Source organism: Ambystoma mexicanum, chromosome 7q (genome assembly GCF_040938575.1).
Source record: "Ambystoma mexicanum isolate Mex_15411 chromosome 7q, UKY_AmexF1_1, whole genome shotgun sequence".
In the NCBI taxonomy this organism is placed as follows: Eukaryota; Metazoa; Chordata; class Amphibia; order Caudata; family Ambystomatidae; genus Ambystoma; species Ambystoma mexicanum.
In genome coordinates this window covers 704,181,065-704,201,804 of record NC_090941.1, presented here as the reverse complement: position 1 = coordinate 704,201,804, position 20,740 = coordinate 704,181,065, and the positions used below count along the sequence as shown (strand labels likewise).

At 43.1% G+C, this 20,740-nt stretch overlaps 1 protein-coding gene across 2 annotated transcripts in view; it reads right to left on the bottom strand.

Annotated features, from left to right (window-relative positions):
- ZDHHC20 (zinc finger DHHC-type palmitoyltransferase 20) overlaps positions 1-20,740 on the bottom strand; it is a 1,413,520-nt gene that overhangs the window by 1,087,148 nt on the left and 305,632 nt on the right. For both annotated transcript variants that reach the window (XM_069640342.1, XM_069640341.1), the window contains exon 3: positions 11,048-11,142. In XM_069640342.1, coding sequence (XP_069496443.1) covers positions 11,048-11,142 — 95 coding nt within the window. The remainder of the gene's footprint in view (positions 1-11,047; positions 11,143-20,740) is intronic.

The window sequence follows — 20,740 nt, the reverse complement described above, 5'->3', positions numbered from 1 at the left end:
CAGAAGGTCGAGGAAAGCAGAGAGATGATATATTAGCATATTACATATGGAAAAGGTAATTTGGTCTGTAATCGAGGAAAGGCCAGTGCATTTCTCAATTACAGAGATGAGGAAGGGAGCTCATGCCAGATGACAGGAACATGCGCTGAAATCCTTACTTCTGAGGTGCTTTTGAAACTGCACTATGACTACAAGCAAGCCATATGGTGGATTCGAGCATTCTAGTGGCCTTGCATCTCCTGAATGAAATTTGAATAAAGGAGGGTCCTCTAATGACCAGATCCCGCACCAAATGCCAGAATGTATACTCACACTATACAGAACCCATAGTATGACTTACCAGAATGTAAACTGCCTCTTTCAATGCAGACTTCCTCCAAGAACGCATGCCCATGGCGCATTCTGCATAATCGGGTGCAAGGGCCAAGACCAGAAACTGCAAACTTCCCTGGGCCTCTCTTGTAGAAAGAGGAGTCGTGTCTGTTTACCAGAATGTGCAATTCCACACTAAGTCCAAAAGTTTCAAGAGGCCTACGGAATTACATATACAAGAATAATCCCAGTCCATGACATAGGACTACATGTCCCATAACGGTCTTGTAAAAAAAGTAAACACTGAACCAGTGCTAATTTTTAGCAAACCCAGCCTCACTTTGGTTGAGCTTTGGTGGTGAGCTTAAAGGCAGTGATTGGAAAATTACAAAAGAGCTGAATTCCTCTGACAAGACAGGCGGCAGCTCCCACTGGGGAAGCCAGCAGCTAGTTGTCTCTTCTTGCCATACCAACCTCGTACATAGATGTCTTCATATCATTTTTGTCAGAAAAACCAAATACAAATCAGACCTAAAAAGAAGGAAACCTACCAAAACACCAATAAAACATTGCAGTGAACCCCTTGGTATAATCCAAATAACAAAATATTAATTAAGATGCATTGCAGGGTTCGAAAGTGAGGGGAGCTGGAAGCTATTTATCTCCTGCATTTAGCCTTCTAAGAGCCTTGATAGCTTGACACTGACAGCTATCAAGATCTACTTTTGGCTTTCCAGGCCAACTGATGCCAAACAAACTCCAATCTGAAATGTAACTGTTTGGGACAATCTATAAATAAACATTAAACAACAATTAAAGCAAAAGGTAAAGAGGCTGAATCCCATTTGCCGAAGCTTCCGATGGAATAATGTGAGGCGTAGGCTAGCGCTAGATAGATAGCAAAGGACGTACGAACAAGGAGGGATAAATGTGACAGACTTTGAGGGGTATTTCGTGACGTGCCATCTGCAGTTTGCCACGTATTGGTTATGTGATGAACAGACTCAAGATACAAAGTTACTACAACCGGCATGCACCCCGTTCTTCCCGAGGGAGATGTGGAACACAGTTGCACGAGACCCTAGGCCTCCTTTGCTGCTGTAAATAAGCATGGATATGTGGCGAAGGGTCTGCCGCTTTCTGGGCAAAGATGCACCTTACTCACCCCAGATCCCACTAGTGACTCTCAGAAGCAGGGATACTCTGCTTAGGCTGAAGGTGCGGAAATACTGGGAACCTAGGGGAGTGGATACGCTGGGCGACATCTTGACGTAAGGAAGACCGAAGACCTAATGAGATAGCTATGGAATCAGGAGTAAGGGCGCAGCAGCATTTAACCCATGCCTCACTCCTACACGAGCTAAAACTGAAATGGCCAACAACGGGAGGAGTTTTGGTAGAGGATTGAATGATAGAAACACTATATGTTATCTCTGAAGCGGGACACGCAGTATCAAGGTTATATGGAGACTTTGATGGTAAAGCCAGATGAGAATCTGATAGTGATTAAACAACGCTGAGAAGCAGACTTAGGGGAGCAATTGTCGGAAGAGAAGGATCATGGGGTATCATGAAAGTGTCACGAAATTCAAAACTACAGTTGATCCAATTATATGTTACCCATACAGCATTTTTAAGGACGGGAAGAATTGCAAAATGTAACAAAGAAGCAACACAGATCTGTCCGAAATGCGGCCTGGTTAACACAGACCTAATGCACATGTTCTGGGCCTATGCCGAAATACACTCATTTTGGGAAGAAGTATCCCACACGTTAACTAAGATAGGCTTATGGGCGGATTGGGTCACTCCCAAGGCGTCCTTACTAGGTAGTTTCGCAAGACGCAAGCAGCTGAGGCACGTTAGCAAATTGTAAGATTTAGCGTACATTTTTGCAAACCATATGATTGCAATGGGGTGGAATGCACGCAAGGGACCAGCAAAGAACACATGGTTACGAGACCTCCAGAAATGGCAACTGACAGACGGCTGTCTGGCAAGAGGCATCCCGAAAAGACAGGAGGAACAAAACATAAACCTGGCTGCTTGGAAACACTTGATACAGGAATTAACGCCCTCTGCACAGGAAGACACAGATACAGATACAGGCACCATCACAAATAACGGCATGAGATTGAGGCGAAGAGTTCAAGCAGACTAAAAAGGATCACGTGAGGATATAACAGGTGGAATAAGCAGGGGGGTAAGGGGAGTTGGGAAGGTTGGACAGACGATAATGTTTATTGACTGTGTTGTGTAAAATTAATAAAACTTATTTAAAAAAACAATTAAAGCAAAATGAGTCAAATGTAGAAAATGCTAAGTGTGCATTGTATAAAAAAGTTAGATTTGCAGAACACTGCGTAATAGCTCCTTGTTCCCCAATGGTAGATTCAGATCACTGGCTGATGCTGGATACCCAGAAGCTGCCTTTGGCTGCTGGCCATCGAATATGAATTTCGAGCCCTGTATTGGGTCAATCAACTTTCAGCTGCTGCTAGACATTTTAAAATTGGGAGGAGCAGAACTCTCAAGTTGTCCAATGTCAAGCAAGGGGAGCATGGAGCCCGTATTTTTTTTTTTACTTTGCATTCTGGTGCCTATATTCTAGATTAGTCCAGTTAAATATAGGACTATGAGTTCTGCAATACAGAGTACAAACATGTACAATATGGGGCAACTTGGGTGCACAGGAGGACATGTTGTAGACTTATTTGCTTAGGTTAGTGACAAGGTTTTTGACTGCAATTTGGAGATCCAAGGCCTTTCCCAAACATTCCCCATCATGCTTATTTGTGTTACCATGGGAATTAAAGGGCTATATAAATTAAAATAAATACAAAATACATTTTAAACAAAAATACAACATCATTAACGCTCATGGTACCTTTGTTACTCTGCCAGAATAATGAAAACACTTACAAAAAAATAAACGGAACCAAGCAAGATAGAAGAACTAAACCTGTACACTTGATTGGCAGTCTGTGGAAGCTGGGAAAATGAAATTTGCTTCAAGATACTTATTTTATTGACTCAACTGTTGGTTTCCCATAATACATACAGTCAGGAACTTTCTTTTGCATTCTGGAATTTACAATTTTGTCAACTTATCTCCTCATAAATTTAAGACTAAAAGTACCTAAAAAAAATAAGAAAATAAAAAAGGGTGTCTGAGCTACACTTACTTGACATATAGATCTAGTGTAGGATTAGTATTCAAGGACTTATATTGAGCTATCTCCCGAATTACATATTCAGGCAGTCTCTAATTTTAGCTCACATCACATTGCAAGCTGCAACCTATAGTCTTCAACTAATCAGTGGTAAGACTTGAATACAAGGTTTAAGAAAACAATGCATGGTTAACATCTCATGTATGTGTGACAGCTTAAGATAACTGTACAAAATCTGGCAAGTTCCATTTTAAAGTAGAGTAAGAAAATTAATCTGCAAGACCCTAATTGCAAACAAATCTGCACCACTAAACTAATTGCTGAAACCAATAAAGGACTGCATTTAGTTCTTACGTTATAAAGTTGTATATAAATAAATGGCTTGCTACCATTTGAAATATAAATCAATATGTTAACATCTTATTGGTTAATCCATTTTCACAGGTTAACTTGAAATGAGGAATTTGCAGTTATGAATAGGAATCCAATATCTTAGCTATAAGTAAAACAAATTAAATTAGCTACCAATTTTAACATAACACACACAAACGAAGCCTTGATACAAAATACTACGTACTAATTTTGATTTCACCTGGATCCAAACAGGTGAATGGGGGCCGAAGTGCTATGAAACGTGATCTAATTATGCAATCAACCCATTATCAGCCAACCAATACCTGACGAAATTATTGGGTTTCATATGGCACAGCGGCTGCCATTTCATGCCACTTAAGCATGCAGGGAAAAAAGTTTGGGTTTGGTTAGTAGACACAGAAGTGCAAGATTGTTTTGCTGTTGTGCCATTTGTGACAATCGTATGGAATGGGTCATACGTATGGATAAGCTTCTAGATGTATTTGGTGCGTAGTGGGTGGCCCGAGTCTACCCTGTGATGGATGCATGTTTTTTGCCAGTTCAATGTCAGTTATAATAGGTTTGATTACTATGGTCATGTGGGGAGTTCAATGGTATACTATTTTTTGCTTTAAGAGATTCGGTTTGTATAGTGAGCAGGCCACGTCTTTTTGGAATTGTCAGGTGTGTGCTTTGTGGTGGTTATGGTTATTGCGTTTGGTGTATAGAGTTATGTTGCGCTGCAATATGTAAACTCATTATGGTGAGCGACTGAAAGGCAGAGTTCAGTAGGAGAAAAAGAAAACAGGAGGATATCACAGGTGCAATCCAATGAGCAACACTAATGGGGAGCAGAGTAACCAAGAGTGCAATCATGGAGAAGCAGACAAATCAGGGTAGAAACATAGGTAGCAGTTCAGAAGCTAGACAAATGAAGAGAAAAGCATTGCATGGTGCATTCTAAGAGCAACATCACAAGCGTATCACCACAGGTTGAAGTAAAGGAAGAAAAATATTCAATGAGCGGGAACATAACACATGGCAGTTAAGGAGCGCATATCTGTTAGGAGCAAACATCACCCGGGAACTCGGAGGAGACAGAAAATGAGGAGTAATCTACCAGATGAAATCTGATGGGCCCAACATTTGGGTGCTGGAGTGCTTGTGCTCTTACCGAATCAGAGTCCGTTTTCTAGGTGTACACAATATAGGTTTAACTGCAAGTCATACAATAAGCAGTGTCACATAGAAATTTGCTATGCAGTTCATTTGGTTTGCTAATTAAATTGACATGCGTGTAGCAAAGCTAACAATTTAGGTTACCCTGTTCAATGAAAGCCCAGCTCACCCGGCATTTCTCTTACCTCACAGATCTAAACAGCCTCTTCTCTGTTCACTGCTCGTTCAAAGGGCCTAATGCAGTGAGAGTGCAGCAGTAATCATCTCCTCCACTCTTAAATGCCAAAGGTCAGTGTGGGAGTGCTAGGCAAAAGTTTTTTTTTTCCTTTTTCAAATAATTGCAAATCAGGACCATACATTTATTAAGCTAACCATACCCTGTCTGGCAACGACCACTGTGTTATATTTTTAGGAAGGGAATTGCATGAATGTCTTAATAAAATAAAAAATAAAGCTAAGTTATTACACAATTCAGAATTGCAGCATTGCTACTGTAAAATACTGCATTTTCTCCATGTTTAACATTAAAATTTAAGTGAGTATCTAAATCTCATACTGTTTATTTGTTTGTTTATTTTATTTCTATAGCGCTCCGGACCCGGGAGTAAAAGGGCGCTTAGTACAAGTTACAAAGCACAGTACATGGTAAACAACAGTTATTAACTATATTCATTTTGTTGTGCAGGCCATCATATTGACGAGAGAAAACCTTTTGAAAATGATCACACGGCCAAATGCTTTTGATGGCAAACCTAGTTCTGTAGCCTGCTAGTTGCATACATCTGTGTAACTGGAACTCAACTTATGAGCTGATCCCATACTTTTACATTCTATCTTATCCTGCTGTTGCTTTAAACCAGCTACCTGGAAAGAGATCTGGCCGCAAACAGCAATATTCCACCTAGTTTGCCTAGTTCTCTGCGTGCTGCTCCATTCACACTGCTAAATCTCTTTCTTACCTCTTACATAATAAATAACACAAGGCTAACTAGAAATGCATGCACAGTAGTGATCAATAGTTGAAACCAGGCTGTCGTACATTTACAGAACTACTGCACTACCATACACTGTAGTGGCCCTCCAGAGCTCGCTTTGCTCTATAATTGTGATTGCATATATTAGCACCAGTGGGAGAGAGCTAACCAAAATGGTTTCAGAGCCTTTTTTATGAGAGCTTTTTATTTATATGCGCCCATTCATATTGCTATCCTTTAACATTTTACAGACACTCATCCAGGGCTCAAGTCTTTTTGCCCACTTGCATAGTCGAGGAGATTTTGTGAAGGGAAAGCACCATTTGCAATGAATGTTTGAAACTTTTATTTAACAGTTACTTTCTTTGCAGTAAATGTCAAATACAAAATGGTTCACTTTGCATGGCTGGCTGGCCTCTAGGTGGCAGCAGTGTGACAACCATACGGTGTTTGTGGTGACATGCACTATGGATAGTTACACATAGTTGGAACTCAGAGTTTGAGTCATATTGACCGTCAGTTTTTTGTATTACACCCAGGTTAGTTCATCAGTTTACTGCCCCTCAGATATTGGCTACATTATTGTTAGATTGAGTATGAGCACATTAGGTCTGTCTCTACTACGGGCTGTATGCCTTTTACCACCATCTAGTTTTCAGTCACCATGACACCGCCCCCTTTTCATGGACACGCTTGCACTCATTTTTGATAAGGCGGGGCCCACTCCAAAGTCAGCTGAAATACACGGAGTCCATCAGGTTCCTACGTGCAGTGTCTATTAACACACTTATAAATGGAATAACTAAAATCCATTAACATAACAAAATAAAACATGTTGATAGTGCGCCCCAGTGCGCGCTTTCCATTACTGAATTGTTGCTGTTCGGAGAGGAGGTTAGTAGCGACGCTACAAGACAAATTAAGGTAGTGATAGCTTATTAGGACTTCTAGAAAGGCCTGAAAAAATGAATGATTATGTAACTACTTGCTAGGAGTCTCATCTGAGAGGCATTCAAAACACAGTCTGATACTGTCTGTTAGTCTGCATTACACGTAACGCCAGCACGGATTGTGCAGGTAAGCATTATTCGTTAGGCACATTGATTTACATACTTTATTTTGACGACTACACAGGCTATTGATGCACACATTTGTGTTTGATTTTCAGAAGGTTGAAATATGGGAGTACACAACATTTCTCACAAACTAATACAAGTATCGACCGGCTGATCACAAGATAGAGGTACTTTCCTGAGTTTGAACCAATTGGAACTTGGTACATAATCACAAACGCTGTTGTATTACTACATGATCTTTGTTTTTGTTCTTTTTTCTTTTTCCCTTACCCTGAAATCGTTTACATTTGGCTGCATATTCGAATAGTGGTATGTATATGTCTCTATTGGATTTCCATTATTGATTTGTTATTGATGCCAAAATGATATGAACTGGTTACATCACTGTTAGATGAAATTATATTATGATTTATTGTGACTATATAGAGGGCTCAGCCGTGATGGAGTAAATAACTCTGAAATGCATTGGCACAGGAGCTCTTGATACAATGAGGCTACAGTTGGCCGCCTCTTCTGTTTAAGAATTAAATAACGCATTTTGATTGAGCATGCTTAAGAGTTTGTTTTTTACTTTGAAACACAACCGAGTCAGAACACTGGAACTTTCATTCTTTCTAGTTTTCGGAGCCTCGAAGAAGATTACAGTAACCCCTAAGGGGATGCAGTATGTGAGCGACTGATTAGCTGAGTGGTTTCATATTGTTTTCTTCGTGTGGCAGTTATTGGGTCCAGGTGTGTCTGGATTTTTTTTCAGTCAGTTCCTCGGAATTTGAATTAGTATTACAGAAAATATTGAAACTTGGTGGTGCCCTCCTTTCCCCCTTTTTTTTGTGGTGACATGCAGCATTTTACAGAAAGCTAATTTAAATTTGTTGTCATCCGTTGCCATGTGTTGAGTGCATTTCTCATAGGTAGAGTAGGTAAACTAAGTTACTCAACATGCAGGTCTAGTGAAATGTTAGAGTTTGCAAGGGCTGACTCAGCTCACTAATGTCATACTTCAGCGGTACACAAAACTGCTGTAGCGTTGCTCATTTGGGTACAAAGAACGTATGGTGACATTAAAAATGTTAGTACAACATTGCTCATCAAATGGGTTAGTTTGCTAATCAAGAAAGTTTTAATGAGCAAACCCTGCTAATCATTTTTTGAAAACTAATGTATGCCTTGAACTGGGTTCCTACAGTTTGGTAAACAGCCAGCTGTTCAGTGTTTACTGAAAAAGAATGTGGCCCTGGAATGTACACATTCTCTCTGGGAGGGAATTCCATTTTTTGGGAGTCACATTTCCTCAAAGTGGAACCTGTGTGTCACTTTTTAATGTCATTTGGAAACCTCGGGATTACATTGCTGCTGTATTTTAACTATTCTATTGGGTTGTGATTTTCCTTTGGAAAAATGGAGCACCGTGGCCCTGAAGGGATCAGTGGGTGACAGAGCTTTTACGTGTATTCCTTTGTGTGCAAAGTAAGCCCAGAGGGTGGGGAAGGATACGAATCTTGCCAACATCACAAGTGATTTATACATTTCCCAATTGTGCTTTGCTTTTTAGAACCTGTGCAGAGACCCATTGCTGTTTTGATGTTTGGTAGAACAGCTCTGCTAAGTTGACCCTGATCAAGAGAGTGTAAAAACAAGTTGCAAGCTACAGCCATGAATAAAAAGTAACTTACCCACTCACTTCCCCACGTACACACCACACAATTTGTTATTCCCAAGAGTCAAGTATCATTAGTTAATGGGTAGTAATGAGTGTACATTTTGAGGCCCGCAGTCATGGTTTAATGATTTCTATTCTGGTACTGTTAGTTCTGCGTTTCCCATTGAAAATCCAGAGCGAAAAGAGAAAACAAAATATATCCGGATTGGAAGAATTTTGTCATGAGGCAACTTGAGAGAGGTGCAGTTCTTGTGTTCCCCAGCTAAACCGCGCCACAATCCTCCAGAGTAACTTGGTAGTTGTTAATGATCACAGTATAACGTCTGGCTAGCCAAGTGCGAGTCCAGTTCTGGTTTTGCCCTTACATTCAGTTTCTTGTAGTTTTCTGGCGTTGCATTTACTAGAATACAATAACGCAAGGTATCAAAATATGCAGTTTCTGGACAAGAAAAAAGAAAAAGGAAACTGGGTTGCTGCACACGGCAAAGAGTAACTTCTGAAGACATATCCAAACTACAGACTTCTTGGAGTGTTCAAGAGGAGCTTTACAAACCTTTTAAGTAGACAAAAAGCGGCAACACTTGTTTCAGAAGTTAACAGTTAAGCAAAAATAGATCACACCCAATGGTCAGGGGCCAAAAAGCAGTCTCAAAATTTAAATAAAGGGGCTGAAATCATGATTAATGTGCTGCATTGGTTAGCACTGGTGCAAACGTTAGGTCCCTCATATCCTGATCTAAATAACTGAATGCTGCCATAATTCTGGAAGTGCAGAATCGCTAAGAATCTTAGGAGATGTAGTGGTTGACAAGATGGTATAAAATGAGCAGTCTGAAGAAGGTTAAAAAGTTAAAAAATACGGATCCAGGCCATCACGTGGACCAGTACAGGGCATTGTGAAAAAACATTTGCTGCATGGTATGCAGAATCACAATAACAGACACTGTGCTGCTAGCTTCACATTCTTCCTGGTCTTCAAGAAGACTGGCCTCATGGGGAATGTAGTGTTGAAAGTGTATGCGCCTGCTGCAGTTGTGCCAGTACATTTACCATGCAATGACATGGATATAGTGCTAAAACGTGTAGGATTTGATACCAGGACTCTCAGACTAGTTTGTCAAGTGCAGGTTCTGGCTTCAGGTATTGCAGTAGACCCGTACAGTGCATTTTGCCAGATAGTGTTTTATCTTGGCCAAGACAAATGAAACGGATCAATGAAAAAGGCTTTTGGGCTTTTGGGGGGAAAGCTAGTTACACTGCCCAGTCCTGAACTGCCCACCTATTTCACACCCTGCTGGCTAAAAACAGATCTTGGGACATCTCTTCTTATCCAAGCATTCTTCATGCCGCACACCCCAAACCTATTCCACATGGCTACCTGGACCAGAAAGTCCCAAGCTCAGAAATGAGGATGGTGAACCATAGATTGAATAAGGGCTTCCAATACTACCCTGATACCAACGCCCACCCAGGTGCCCACAGGCGAAGATCTGCGGATTGGGCAGCAAGACCAGACAGGCTTACTTGAGAGGACCTGGTTCTCTCAGAGAAGGATGTGGCCACTGTGTAGACACAGATGTGTTGCTGAATCTGTTTTACCACCATGCCTCATGTAGTCATTTATGGAAGGAGACACAACATCTATTGAAAACTGGCATGCTTACTGTTGGCATAAGGGGTTCGCTTTTTGGCATGCCCGACACCATTCCTGACATTTTGTTTGTATTGTTTTATTTCTGAAAGCACTAGCTCTGGCTGACTCACCAGCTGGTGTATGATCATAGTTTCAGGTATACTTTAACCTTTTGTTACCATGATCTTGACCTTCTCCCTTCACCTGTACCCCATTTCCTCAATCAGAACAAACGGTATGCATGTATGCTCTCCAATTAATTGCTGCTACACTTCTGTGGTAACAAAAAGCTCCTTGATATGGAACAGACAATTCCTTTAGCAAGGATTAAAGGCATATTCAGGCCACTCAGTATTTGTACTTTTCCAACATCTGTGGACATTGTGCATCATAGGCACAGGAATTATCCAAGTTCTTTTCTTAAAAACATGGTGTTCCTTTTCTCTTTAAAAGTTACAATGGCAATAAGGCAGCTCTTGCTATCCAGTCGGATTCAAAATTTTGAAGGTCCACTCTCTCATTTCTTTAGCTTTCAAATTTCATGTTGGCTTCTGAACATGTTAGTTATAAAGCGTGATTTCTTTTTTAAACTATGACACAAGCAATGACCTTTGTTAGTATAATGCACTTTCAACAAAACGTTATAACGTCAAGTAGAGCAAAGACATTTCAAATGGTGAAATTACCTCTTTGGATGGAGTAGCTGTAGGTGCAAAAATAGTCTTCCAGTAGGACCACACAAACATGACAAACGAAAGATGAAAAATCACAAGGAAGATAACTGCAAGAAAAGCAAAAAGGTACTATTGAGAGACAAAATGTGTGAAGAAAAGTATCTATAGTGTAATCATTGGAGCAGGAACCAACTTTATAGAAAAAAGTTAAAACATTCTCCCAATCAGTCCAGCATTCAATAAGCAGACAACGCACAACTCACTCACCAGCAGTAACAGAGTGTGTGTATCTACCTAACAGACGCTACGTGCCAAAAATATACAAGCAGGATGCTTTGAAAAAGAATGTATTTGGATTCTGTATTACCCCACACCAGTCTTGTCCCGCCTTGCCCTACCCAGCTCAAATTTCCCTACAAGTCCCCTGCAGACTGCCCAGTGCATGAGAAGAAAATGAACACCAGGTTTGACATGTAGTCAAGTAACCACAAAGGTCAATGGAGCAGGACGTCTCTAATAGCGCTGCCCTGTTACACTATGTTGAGAGAAAATAAAGGTACGCAGATTAGACCATTATTGCCTAAGAACCTCACCTCATTCAGGAGCTTTTCATTTCCATTTTGGGATACCACAGAGGTTACAAGCCTGGGCTTCAACCCTCGTCATCTACATTTCTACCCCTTTTTTGTCAACTGGGTATTTCGTCAAAGTTACCACCTGTGGCGCCAGTGTTGCAGAGAACGACTTTGGAATACTACACACAATTATATGCGGTTGTGGCAAATTTAGGCAAAAAGCTAGAACCCAGCAAAGAAGATTTAGCCTCAAAGGTACAGAATTCATCGTGCAAGGATTGTATTTGACGTTCTGCAATGCGTAACATGCAGAGCAAACTGCTTCAAAGTGTTGGACTGTGAATGGAGAGATACCCTTCACAGCAGACTTAGATCGTATTTCAGTAGCCAGGGTCAAACAGATGAACATGTGCTTTTCTAGATGATACAGAAAATGTCATTTAAGTGCTTGTCGTGGATATGGTGTCGTTTCAGGTCAAAAGATGTAGGACAATCTAGATGCAAGGTGCCAGGATTGATTGACATTGGCCGAAAGACAGCAGACAACATGAAAGGCTATTGTGAGAAACCCGACTGGGTTCTCCCACCTACTCCCCCGGGATCCTCTAGTCAGGTGGCCAGAGAAGGGCCATCGCTTCCCGCCCCTGGGGGTGGACAAGCGAGGGAGGATCACCTGAGTGGAGGGTTAAGGGGGATTGGGAGGAGAACATCCAAGGGCGAGACATGGTATTCCCCCTTTTCCCATTCCACCTCAAAACTTTCCCCCAGCTTTCATGGGGTATTTCCAAACTCATACCATCACCCCTACCCATTTTCAACAAATACTGGGACGAGGAAGAGGCAACTGGGAGTAGTGAAGGTTTCCCATAGGAAAACATGGGGAATATAAGGTAAACCGGCTATAGAAAGAACTGCAGCTGTCCCATTGATAGTCAGGCATTTACCACTCGCACCTGACTCCACTTGACTGCTTTTCGAACTATTAAAGGTGTGGCTCTACACAGGTATTTGAGCGAGCTGAGGGCGTTGTTTGAACCAGTGAAGCCACGGAGCAGAGAGCAGCAGGATCTTGGGCCAAGGGGAGAACGGTGTGGCTAGACGCTGGCCCAGTGTTTGAGGGGCTGCAGCGTGGCTATGGAGCTGTGTCTCCATCCAAAGAGACAGAGCGAAGTTTCCTGCCAGCTGTTACTGGCAGTCTAAACATTGTCCGTTCCCTTGGGACCTGTGCCAGCCCCAAATGTGTCTGAGATGATGCCGGTGGTGAGACCCTGACCTCAGGCCTGCATAATCCAAAAGGCACCGCTTGTCACCACGCTGCTGCGTGGACGAGTCTTGTGAAAGAGAGGGACTCGGGAGCATGCGGCTGGCTGAAACAGAGCAGGCGAAAGAAAATGCATAAAGCGGCACTGAGCAGAAAGAGGAAAGAAACGTAAAGAAACCAGTGAAGCTATATAGACAAAGAGGAATGAAGGGATAAAGAGAAAGTAAAGGAAAGCCAGAAAAAACAGAACACGCAAGGGGCGCGAAGTGAAAGAACTTTAAATAAAGGTGGCGCAAGCGACTAAGTAGAGTGAAAAGAGTGCAAGTGTGCATGCGAAAACTGGAAACGGTGACAGTGGGCACAGGAAAAGCAAACAAGATGCAACTGTACACATAGAAAGCTAAAGAAGGTTGAGGAAGGTGCCAGTGTGCAGGATAAGGAAACAAGGTCACCAGTGGGCATGAGAAAGTAGTCAAGAAAACCGAGAGGGGTTAAAGCGTGGAATGGTCGTGCATGGCAGGAGAAAAGAACCTGCAGTTTTTCGAAAGTCTCTAATGCTGACCCTTTTAAAGAAATTTTAAGAATTGCATATGAAAGAAAGTTACATCCTGACAAAGTGAACTGGTATTTGGAACTAGGAAGAGGGGCCTAACTTTGGGGAAGGGAACTGAGAGGCCTGTCAAAAATGCAATCTTGATTATTTGGCGTTACTGAAAGAGCCAACTTTTGGGGCAGGGAACTGTGAATGTCCTATGAACAATCCTTTTTGAGTAAGCTCGATCTTTTGAAACTGAGCAACCTACAAACTGGTGAGAAGACCACCCGAAACTAAACCTGGTTTCGTATATTTGTTGAAGCACTACTTTTTACTTTTAAGATTTCCTAACACATTTTTGTTAAACAATGAGGGCAAGCATAGGTTTAGACACAGATAGGTTTTTATTTTCGACTACGACTTCAACGGCCCTTAGAGACATCAGTAAAGGGAGCCATCCCTTTAGTGTTAGGGCCAGGTAAGCATTACACCAACCCAAGAACTTTAGTAAAGGTTTTGAAATGATTATCTTGGAGTCTGTCTCTTGATAGCATGCCTGTCTCACACTATGTACAGAACATTCAATTGCAGGGCAAAGCTGGCCCAGACCAATAAACTCTACTGATAGAGAGAAGCTAAAAGCGATAACCTACTACTACCCAGCAATGGCATGATATTGGTTACTAGAAGCCCCAGAATGTTTGAGCCCCATTGACTGACCAAGATATCGGACATAAAAGGCACCGAGCAATGCCTAGAGCTGTCCGACCTTATCTTTAAATGACCCTTTGCCCAATATCACAGACCTCGTACTACAACTAGGAAACATATTTTAAAGCTAGATTTTATGCATGCATAACCATCAACGTAAATCCCTCACATTTCTAGCAATTCAGGAGGGCACATTCCAATAGAGAAAGTTGCTGTTTAGATTCTCTTTGGCCGTTTCAGGTTTTATCAGTGAATAACAAATCTAATCAAGAAACTATAAAACATTCCAGGATGCCATCTTGGTATACCTAGGGCTTTGCAAGAAGAACATGATGCAGAACTACAAAGTGTGCTTCTGAATTTGCAAACACATTGCCACACACTTCAGTGGAGCAAATGCTTAATTTTACAGAGACTAAGTGGAGTACCTAGGATCCACCATCTCAAAGGCATAGAACCAGAAAATCCTTGTAAACCCCATCAAAGCCTGTCCGATGGATAGGAAGCACATGAACAGGTACAGGCATTTTGGGAGTATTAGCTTCACAATGTCTGCTCTTCCAGCAATCGAAAGTAAAAACGTGATCCATTTAATTGGGAGCTGTGCAAGAAATGGCACATAATTAAGATGGAATAGTGCCTCCTCTGTAGGAGCGACGTGTATGACGATATAATTAGCAGAGTCTGCACACCATTTCATTCCACTATTTATGGGATGTACTGCAGCTGTGCTTGTTAAGGGGAATATCTGTAATTTACCCCAGTTAATAAACCGTTTATTCGCTGTCACATGAAACACTAGGTAAGTTGTCATGGGGGTATGTAACAAAGCACCATATTATCAGCATAAAGATAGATTAGAGAGCTATCCTGTACAATCAGAATTTCTTGATGCAGTGTTGCATGTCAGGACTCTGACAATCCTGACTACTGAGTAGAACAGTCTTCAAGGTGAGAAGTACTACATGCAACTCCAGTATATTGATGTGGAGGTGAGCTTCCACCGTCCAAAGTCCTCCTGCAGTCAAGATGTTCACCACAGTCTGAGGGAAGCTTCAGCGGTGAGGACTAACAAAACTGTTGGTGCTTGAAAAGGCATGCCCCCCCTTGATGTGTTATGGAATGGCCCACCTTTTGACGGGGAACATGAAAGGGCTTGGTGAGCATGATGCTGTGTCCCAGGAACCTGTGGCCTGCTTCCATTGTGTTTGAATATTTCCTTGAATGGGGTGCAGTCTGAGGCAGCAGTGGGGCACTAGGCAATGCACGAGGATAGCGTCAACACTAAGACGGATATTCCACAAGTTATTTTTCGTAAAATAGCCTTAAAGAATGCCTGTCCCTACAGTCCAACAAGAGTTCACAAATCCAGCCCTAGTCGAAAGACGAGAAAGAAAAGAACCCCCAGAGAAGGCTCTTCCAGATGTTAACCACAGCCGGGACCCACCTTCGGCCTTAATGCTTTCTTTCATGCCACACTTTTAGACCTCTCCCAGGTCTCTGCTTTCAAAGGCTTTGGGTCTCGCCCCAATGTATGATAGTTGACAATACCAGGTAGGTCACTTCCTCATCTTGTAATCTTAATCAACCAGGTCAGGTCTATCACACACCTTACGTTTTAGGTCTCTTAGAGCTTTGACGTGAACAGTGACAGCTGAGCAACCAATCATAAACCGCTCGTTTCTCAGCATACAATTTCAGTTTTTATTTCTTGTTTATTTTGTTAACAGACCTCTAGTTTCTCAAGATTCAGTTTCAGGTCTCTCCTATATGTCTGGCAGGCGTGACATTCTTGTAACAGGGCAGGGAATGGTGGGCATTCTCCTAGGCTGCTTTTGCCTACGATGGGCTAACCCAGCCTTTTTATGCTACCTAAATGATATGAGCATTTGTGTCAGACCTTAAGACTGTCTGGGGCCGTTAGGGTGTTGTGCTGGGTGTTGAGATTGGGTGTTTTCTCTGGTTCCCATTAATTCTCTAGCAGTTTCTCTGCATTGGTTAATTGAAGGACTGATCTTTTTTTAAAACCTTTATTTTTGGTTTTTGTATTATTCTATAAAGACATAAGAACAAATACACACCCACATTAGGGTGGACTTAACTCTGCGCCGTGTCCCACCACCCATTCTCCCCCTCCCCCTCCACCCCCCGGCTCGGCCCATAGTTCAACTGTTTGTGCCGTCCTGATTCCAGGTCGATGTAGCATGGAAATGGTGCTGTTAGTTCTGTGCCTTCACTGTGACATTTCTCCTGTGTCTGAGGCATCTGGTTGGCTGGTAGAATCCTCCTCTGATTCTTTTAGCAAGAATGTTATCAGCGGACCCCAGATGTCTGGAGGCCGGGCATGTAGGGGGAGTTTTGACAAAGTCTGTTTCTACATCCTGGCAATAAAGGATGTCTTTGCGCCAGGCGATAAACGATGGGGGGGGGGGGGGGCCTCGGCCCCAGGACATGACCACTCTCCTCTGGGCCAGTGTCAGCAGAAGTCCCGTCAGTTTCCTTGTCGGGGCAGAGAGCAGCCTAGTCATACCCAACAAGGCCGCTGTCCGGCTTGGTTGTATCGCCTCTCCCACTATTGCTGCCGTTGTCTCCAAGACATGATTCCAGAACAGTGTTATTTCGGGGCAGTCCCATGCCAAATGGACGAAGTCTGCTGAATGTTCTCCACATCTTTCACATTTTGCAGCTGTTTAAGGGCGATGCTTGTTTGCTTTCGCAGGTGTGTAATAGGTCTGGTGTAGAAAGTTGAAATGGATTAGTTTAAAGCGTGAGTTGAGGGCGATTTTTTGAGTCTGCTTCAGGATGTAGGTCCAGTCCTCCTCTGATATTGTACTGTGCAGGGACCTTTCCCATCTGATCTTTGCTTGGCAGAGTTTAGGTGATGTATCAGTAATAATAGCTTTGTAGATTTGTGACAACAGCTTGCCTTCACCTTGTGCTTGAATGGCGTTGTGTAGTAATTGCCAGGTCTGTGGCTGACGTGGGAAGTCTGGAAGGAGCGCTTGAAACGTGTATCGGGTCCTAAAACAGAGGAATACATCGAGTGCGGTGTTGCCGCCTTTCGATTTTGCTTGTTGCGGCGTTATAAAGCCGTCCTCTGTGAAGAGATCCCCCAGAGTCTCAATTTTCAGTTTTTCGGCCCACTGATGAAATACTTTTTCAGACGTAAGCGGAACTCCTGGAATGAATTTAACAGGCAAAAGGGGAGAGTATCTCGTTTTTACCCCGTACCTTTGGGCCAATCTCAGCCAAACTCTATGTTGATTGAAGGACTGATCTTAATAGGCGGGTCAATGACATCTTGTATTCTTGTCCCTAGCAGCTACCTTTCCATGGCATCCCACACCTTCCCAGGCTTGGAGAGTGAATTGGTGGTGGGGCTGCTGCTTGACCGCACTGGTCATGGTTGCTCTGTATTCCTTTTGTCCTCTGTGGGTATGGCCGGGACAAGTTCCCACTACAGCCTGTAGATTCACGAATGGACGAGGGCCACTCCATTTTAGCCTCTTGTCTTATTCCATAAAGTGTTTCTGCTTGAGCTAAAGGGTTGTTAAAGCTACACCCCCAATTGGATGTCCTTGATGCAGTGATATTGTATTTTGGAGAGGATGGGGAGCCCAGAGATCCTGCGCCATCCACCCTCTGGGAGGCATTGTGGATAGCAGCCAGACCAACCCAGTCCCTTGCGGCTTGCCCCCTCGCAAAAAAGGTTTGAGATTTCAGCCAACTCTCTAAAATACATGCTGCCTTACAAAAACACAATAGCCTGAAGGTGCCAGCTGGCCTGTGCTTTGTTTGAGGGGCAGGGCTAGTGATTGGGGTACTGGATGAGCCTAAAGCAAAGAGTAGGCTATCTGGCCCAGAAGGAACCCCTGAAATTGTGGTACCATCAAAATCATAGGGGAATGTGCCCTATCCCTTTTAGTAGGTCTGCTACTGCAAAGGGTGGAGGGGGACTTGTCCCTGCCGAAGTGCCAACAAATTGGAAAGTGGGAGGTGCGGATGCGGGGATCTGAGACCTGGCTGATATAGCAAATGACCACAGCAAAAAAGAGCAAAGGAAACCGGTGTGCCACTGTGAGAAGAGTAACCTTGAGAATAAAAGTCCCCATCAAAACCCAAAGACCTCAATACAGAAAATATAAGGTTGCTGGAAGCAGAAGCAGTTAGTTTAAGCAGCTGTAAGTGCAGGGACCCTCTAAAACGCATGTGACTGAGAAGGGATCAATTCAAAGGCCCAGAATACTATGCAAGCGCCAAAGGAGCAGGCAGCAACTCAAGTCCACATCCTGTTACTCAGCAACATCTAAGCTGCCTTGAAGTGCCAAATCAATCGAAGAGATGAACAAAAATGCACCTGCCACAGAAAGGAGGGTGGACACCTTGGAAACTAACCAGTGTGAGCCAGATTAGCCAGTTGGAGGAGAACTACCGAGCATGACTAGACAAGCAGGAAGATTCAAAAAATAGATTCTGAAGGAATAACATTTGAGTAAGTATCCATGGGGAGATCTGGGATGATCTGGTAATCTCCAAACAGGAACCTTGCAAGGAAATTCTTTATCCAAGTGACTATTCTGAATAGAATGCACAGGATGCACTCCAATTCAAAGAACACAGGATTTCTGCCCAATGCAGTCAGACAGATGCATTTCTCCAGAATCAAGGAAAAAAATCTCATTGAAAATCTACAAAGAATTTGAGATCACATCACGAGTTGCCAACCTCAAATTTTCTAATTTTATTAAGACCATGTAAGAGCAATGTTTCCAAAGCAGAAAAACATGGCCAAGCCCCAACCTGTTTGAGGACAAATCAAACAGTGTCACGACCATCGCCCAAAACCCCCTCGCCCAAAACCCATTGGCCAGGTGGAGTCATGACTCTGGCCTCTAAAGCCTGGCATACTCTTCAAAAGCCCTCATGGGGTCAGTCCTTTGCACCTATGGCGCCAGGCTCATACACCATGAAAAACAATGTGCTTGGGAACTACTTTATTGTATTGTCAGCCAACATGGAGGCATCCACATAGCTTGGTTCCTAAGAACCAAGCTATGCGGTCTAGTGTTTTGGGTGTGGTAGCCTAGGGACTACTTTACCTGGACTATTTTGTTGGGGCTATTTAAACCACACCCGAGAAAAACAACACGCTTTGCGTTACTTTGCAGCTTGCAACGTGACCCTCACCGTGTCCAGCTATTCCCTCGAACCTCGGAGAAGCAGAACCTGCAAGGAGACAAAAGGAACATCATTAGCAACAGCATCTTACCTGCAGTCTTCATCTTTAAACACTTGCAGCTACTGAGAACAGCTTTCTCGAATCTGCACGCCTCCCGGACAGAACGACCAGAAAGACGAAGATAGAGGCAACATTAAAGAAAGCAGTAAAGACATTTACAAATTACGAACTGCTCAAAAGGCTTACCTGGCTGGTCGCCTCTCGGCTGGCACCACTCCGGACATTCCACTCGTGCTGAAGAACACCGCGACCTACAAGGAAGGAAAACACAGGTTAGCAAAGGCGAGACTTCGCAGCGCTGCGCATAGCGCTCACTTACCGCATCATAGCGCTCTTAATGCGCCATCATTTACCAGCAGGGCTCAACCAAGCCAGTTCGCCACGCTGAATCTCTGCATACCCAAGGGAGAAAAAGACATTTTAAACAAAGAAAGGCATGCAGGATAGCAACAAAACTATAGAACGGCAATAAGACCTACCTGAACAATATCAAACGGGCCGGCGTCAGTGAAGTAACTGGGCCGCACTCGCCAATGAAAGACAACTCGCCCCTGCAAAGAAGACTGGTCGGAGATCACGCCTAATTCTACCACAATGTGAGGAGAGGGCGCCAGAGGGACTGAAATCATACGGGTGGAGGGAGGATACTTACCCCAGTCGGTCAGTCTTGAACACAGTCCTCCTGAATTTTCGGGCAGAACCTTCCCCGCAGACCACATCAGGGCAAAGCTGAGAAGCATACCAGCGAGTAAGCCTGCTGCGTGGCGTCCCTGTGGATACCAGGTAAGCGTAACACATAGATGGAGATTTAAATACAAACCCAGTTGGTGTTCCAATGCCCAGTGATCTTCTGAATCTAGAGCCCATTGGCTTAGCTTTTCGAAAATAATCTCAGGAATTCTCTTTTGCAGAGTTTGCGACATATCATCAACATCTGAGCCGGATCATTTAGGATGTGCACCAGTTGCTAGAAAGGCATGGATTTGTGCAGGAGACATAGTGACATGATTCTCACTGTTCCAATGGAAGTGTGGCAATGCTGGCGCAAAGTCCCAAGAATGATGAATTTTGGACTACCAGCTCTTTCTTCACTTCCAGAAACTTCTCACTTCTCTTATCAAAAGATAATAGGAGCCATTTCCTGGTGGAATTTCAACCTGCAACCATTCCATTGTATGCGCCTCTCTAGTCTGTCCAAATACATCACTTTTCTTTACAGGAAATCTCAAAAGCGTACAATAACAGGTTGCAGGTGTTGGTTTTTGGTTTGGACAGGTCTGAAGGGCCCTGTGAGTCCTATACATGTCCATGTCATATGGCATGTCAATTTTCAATGCTTACGAAAGGAAGCTAGCAAGAGGAGGTACAGACAAAATGGACGCAT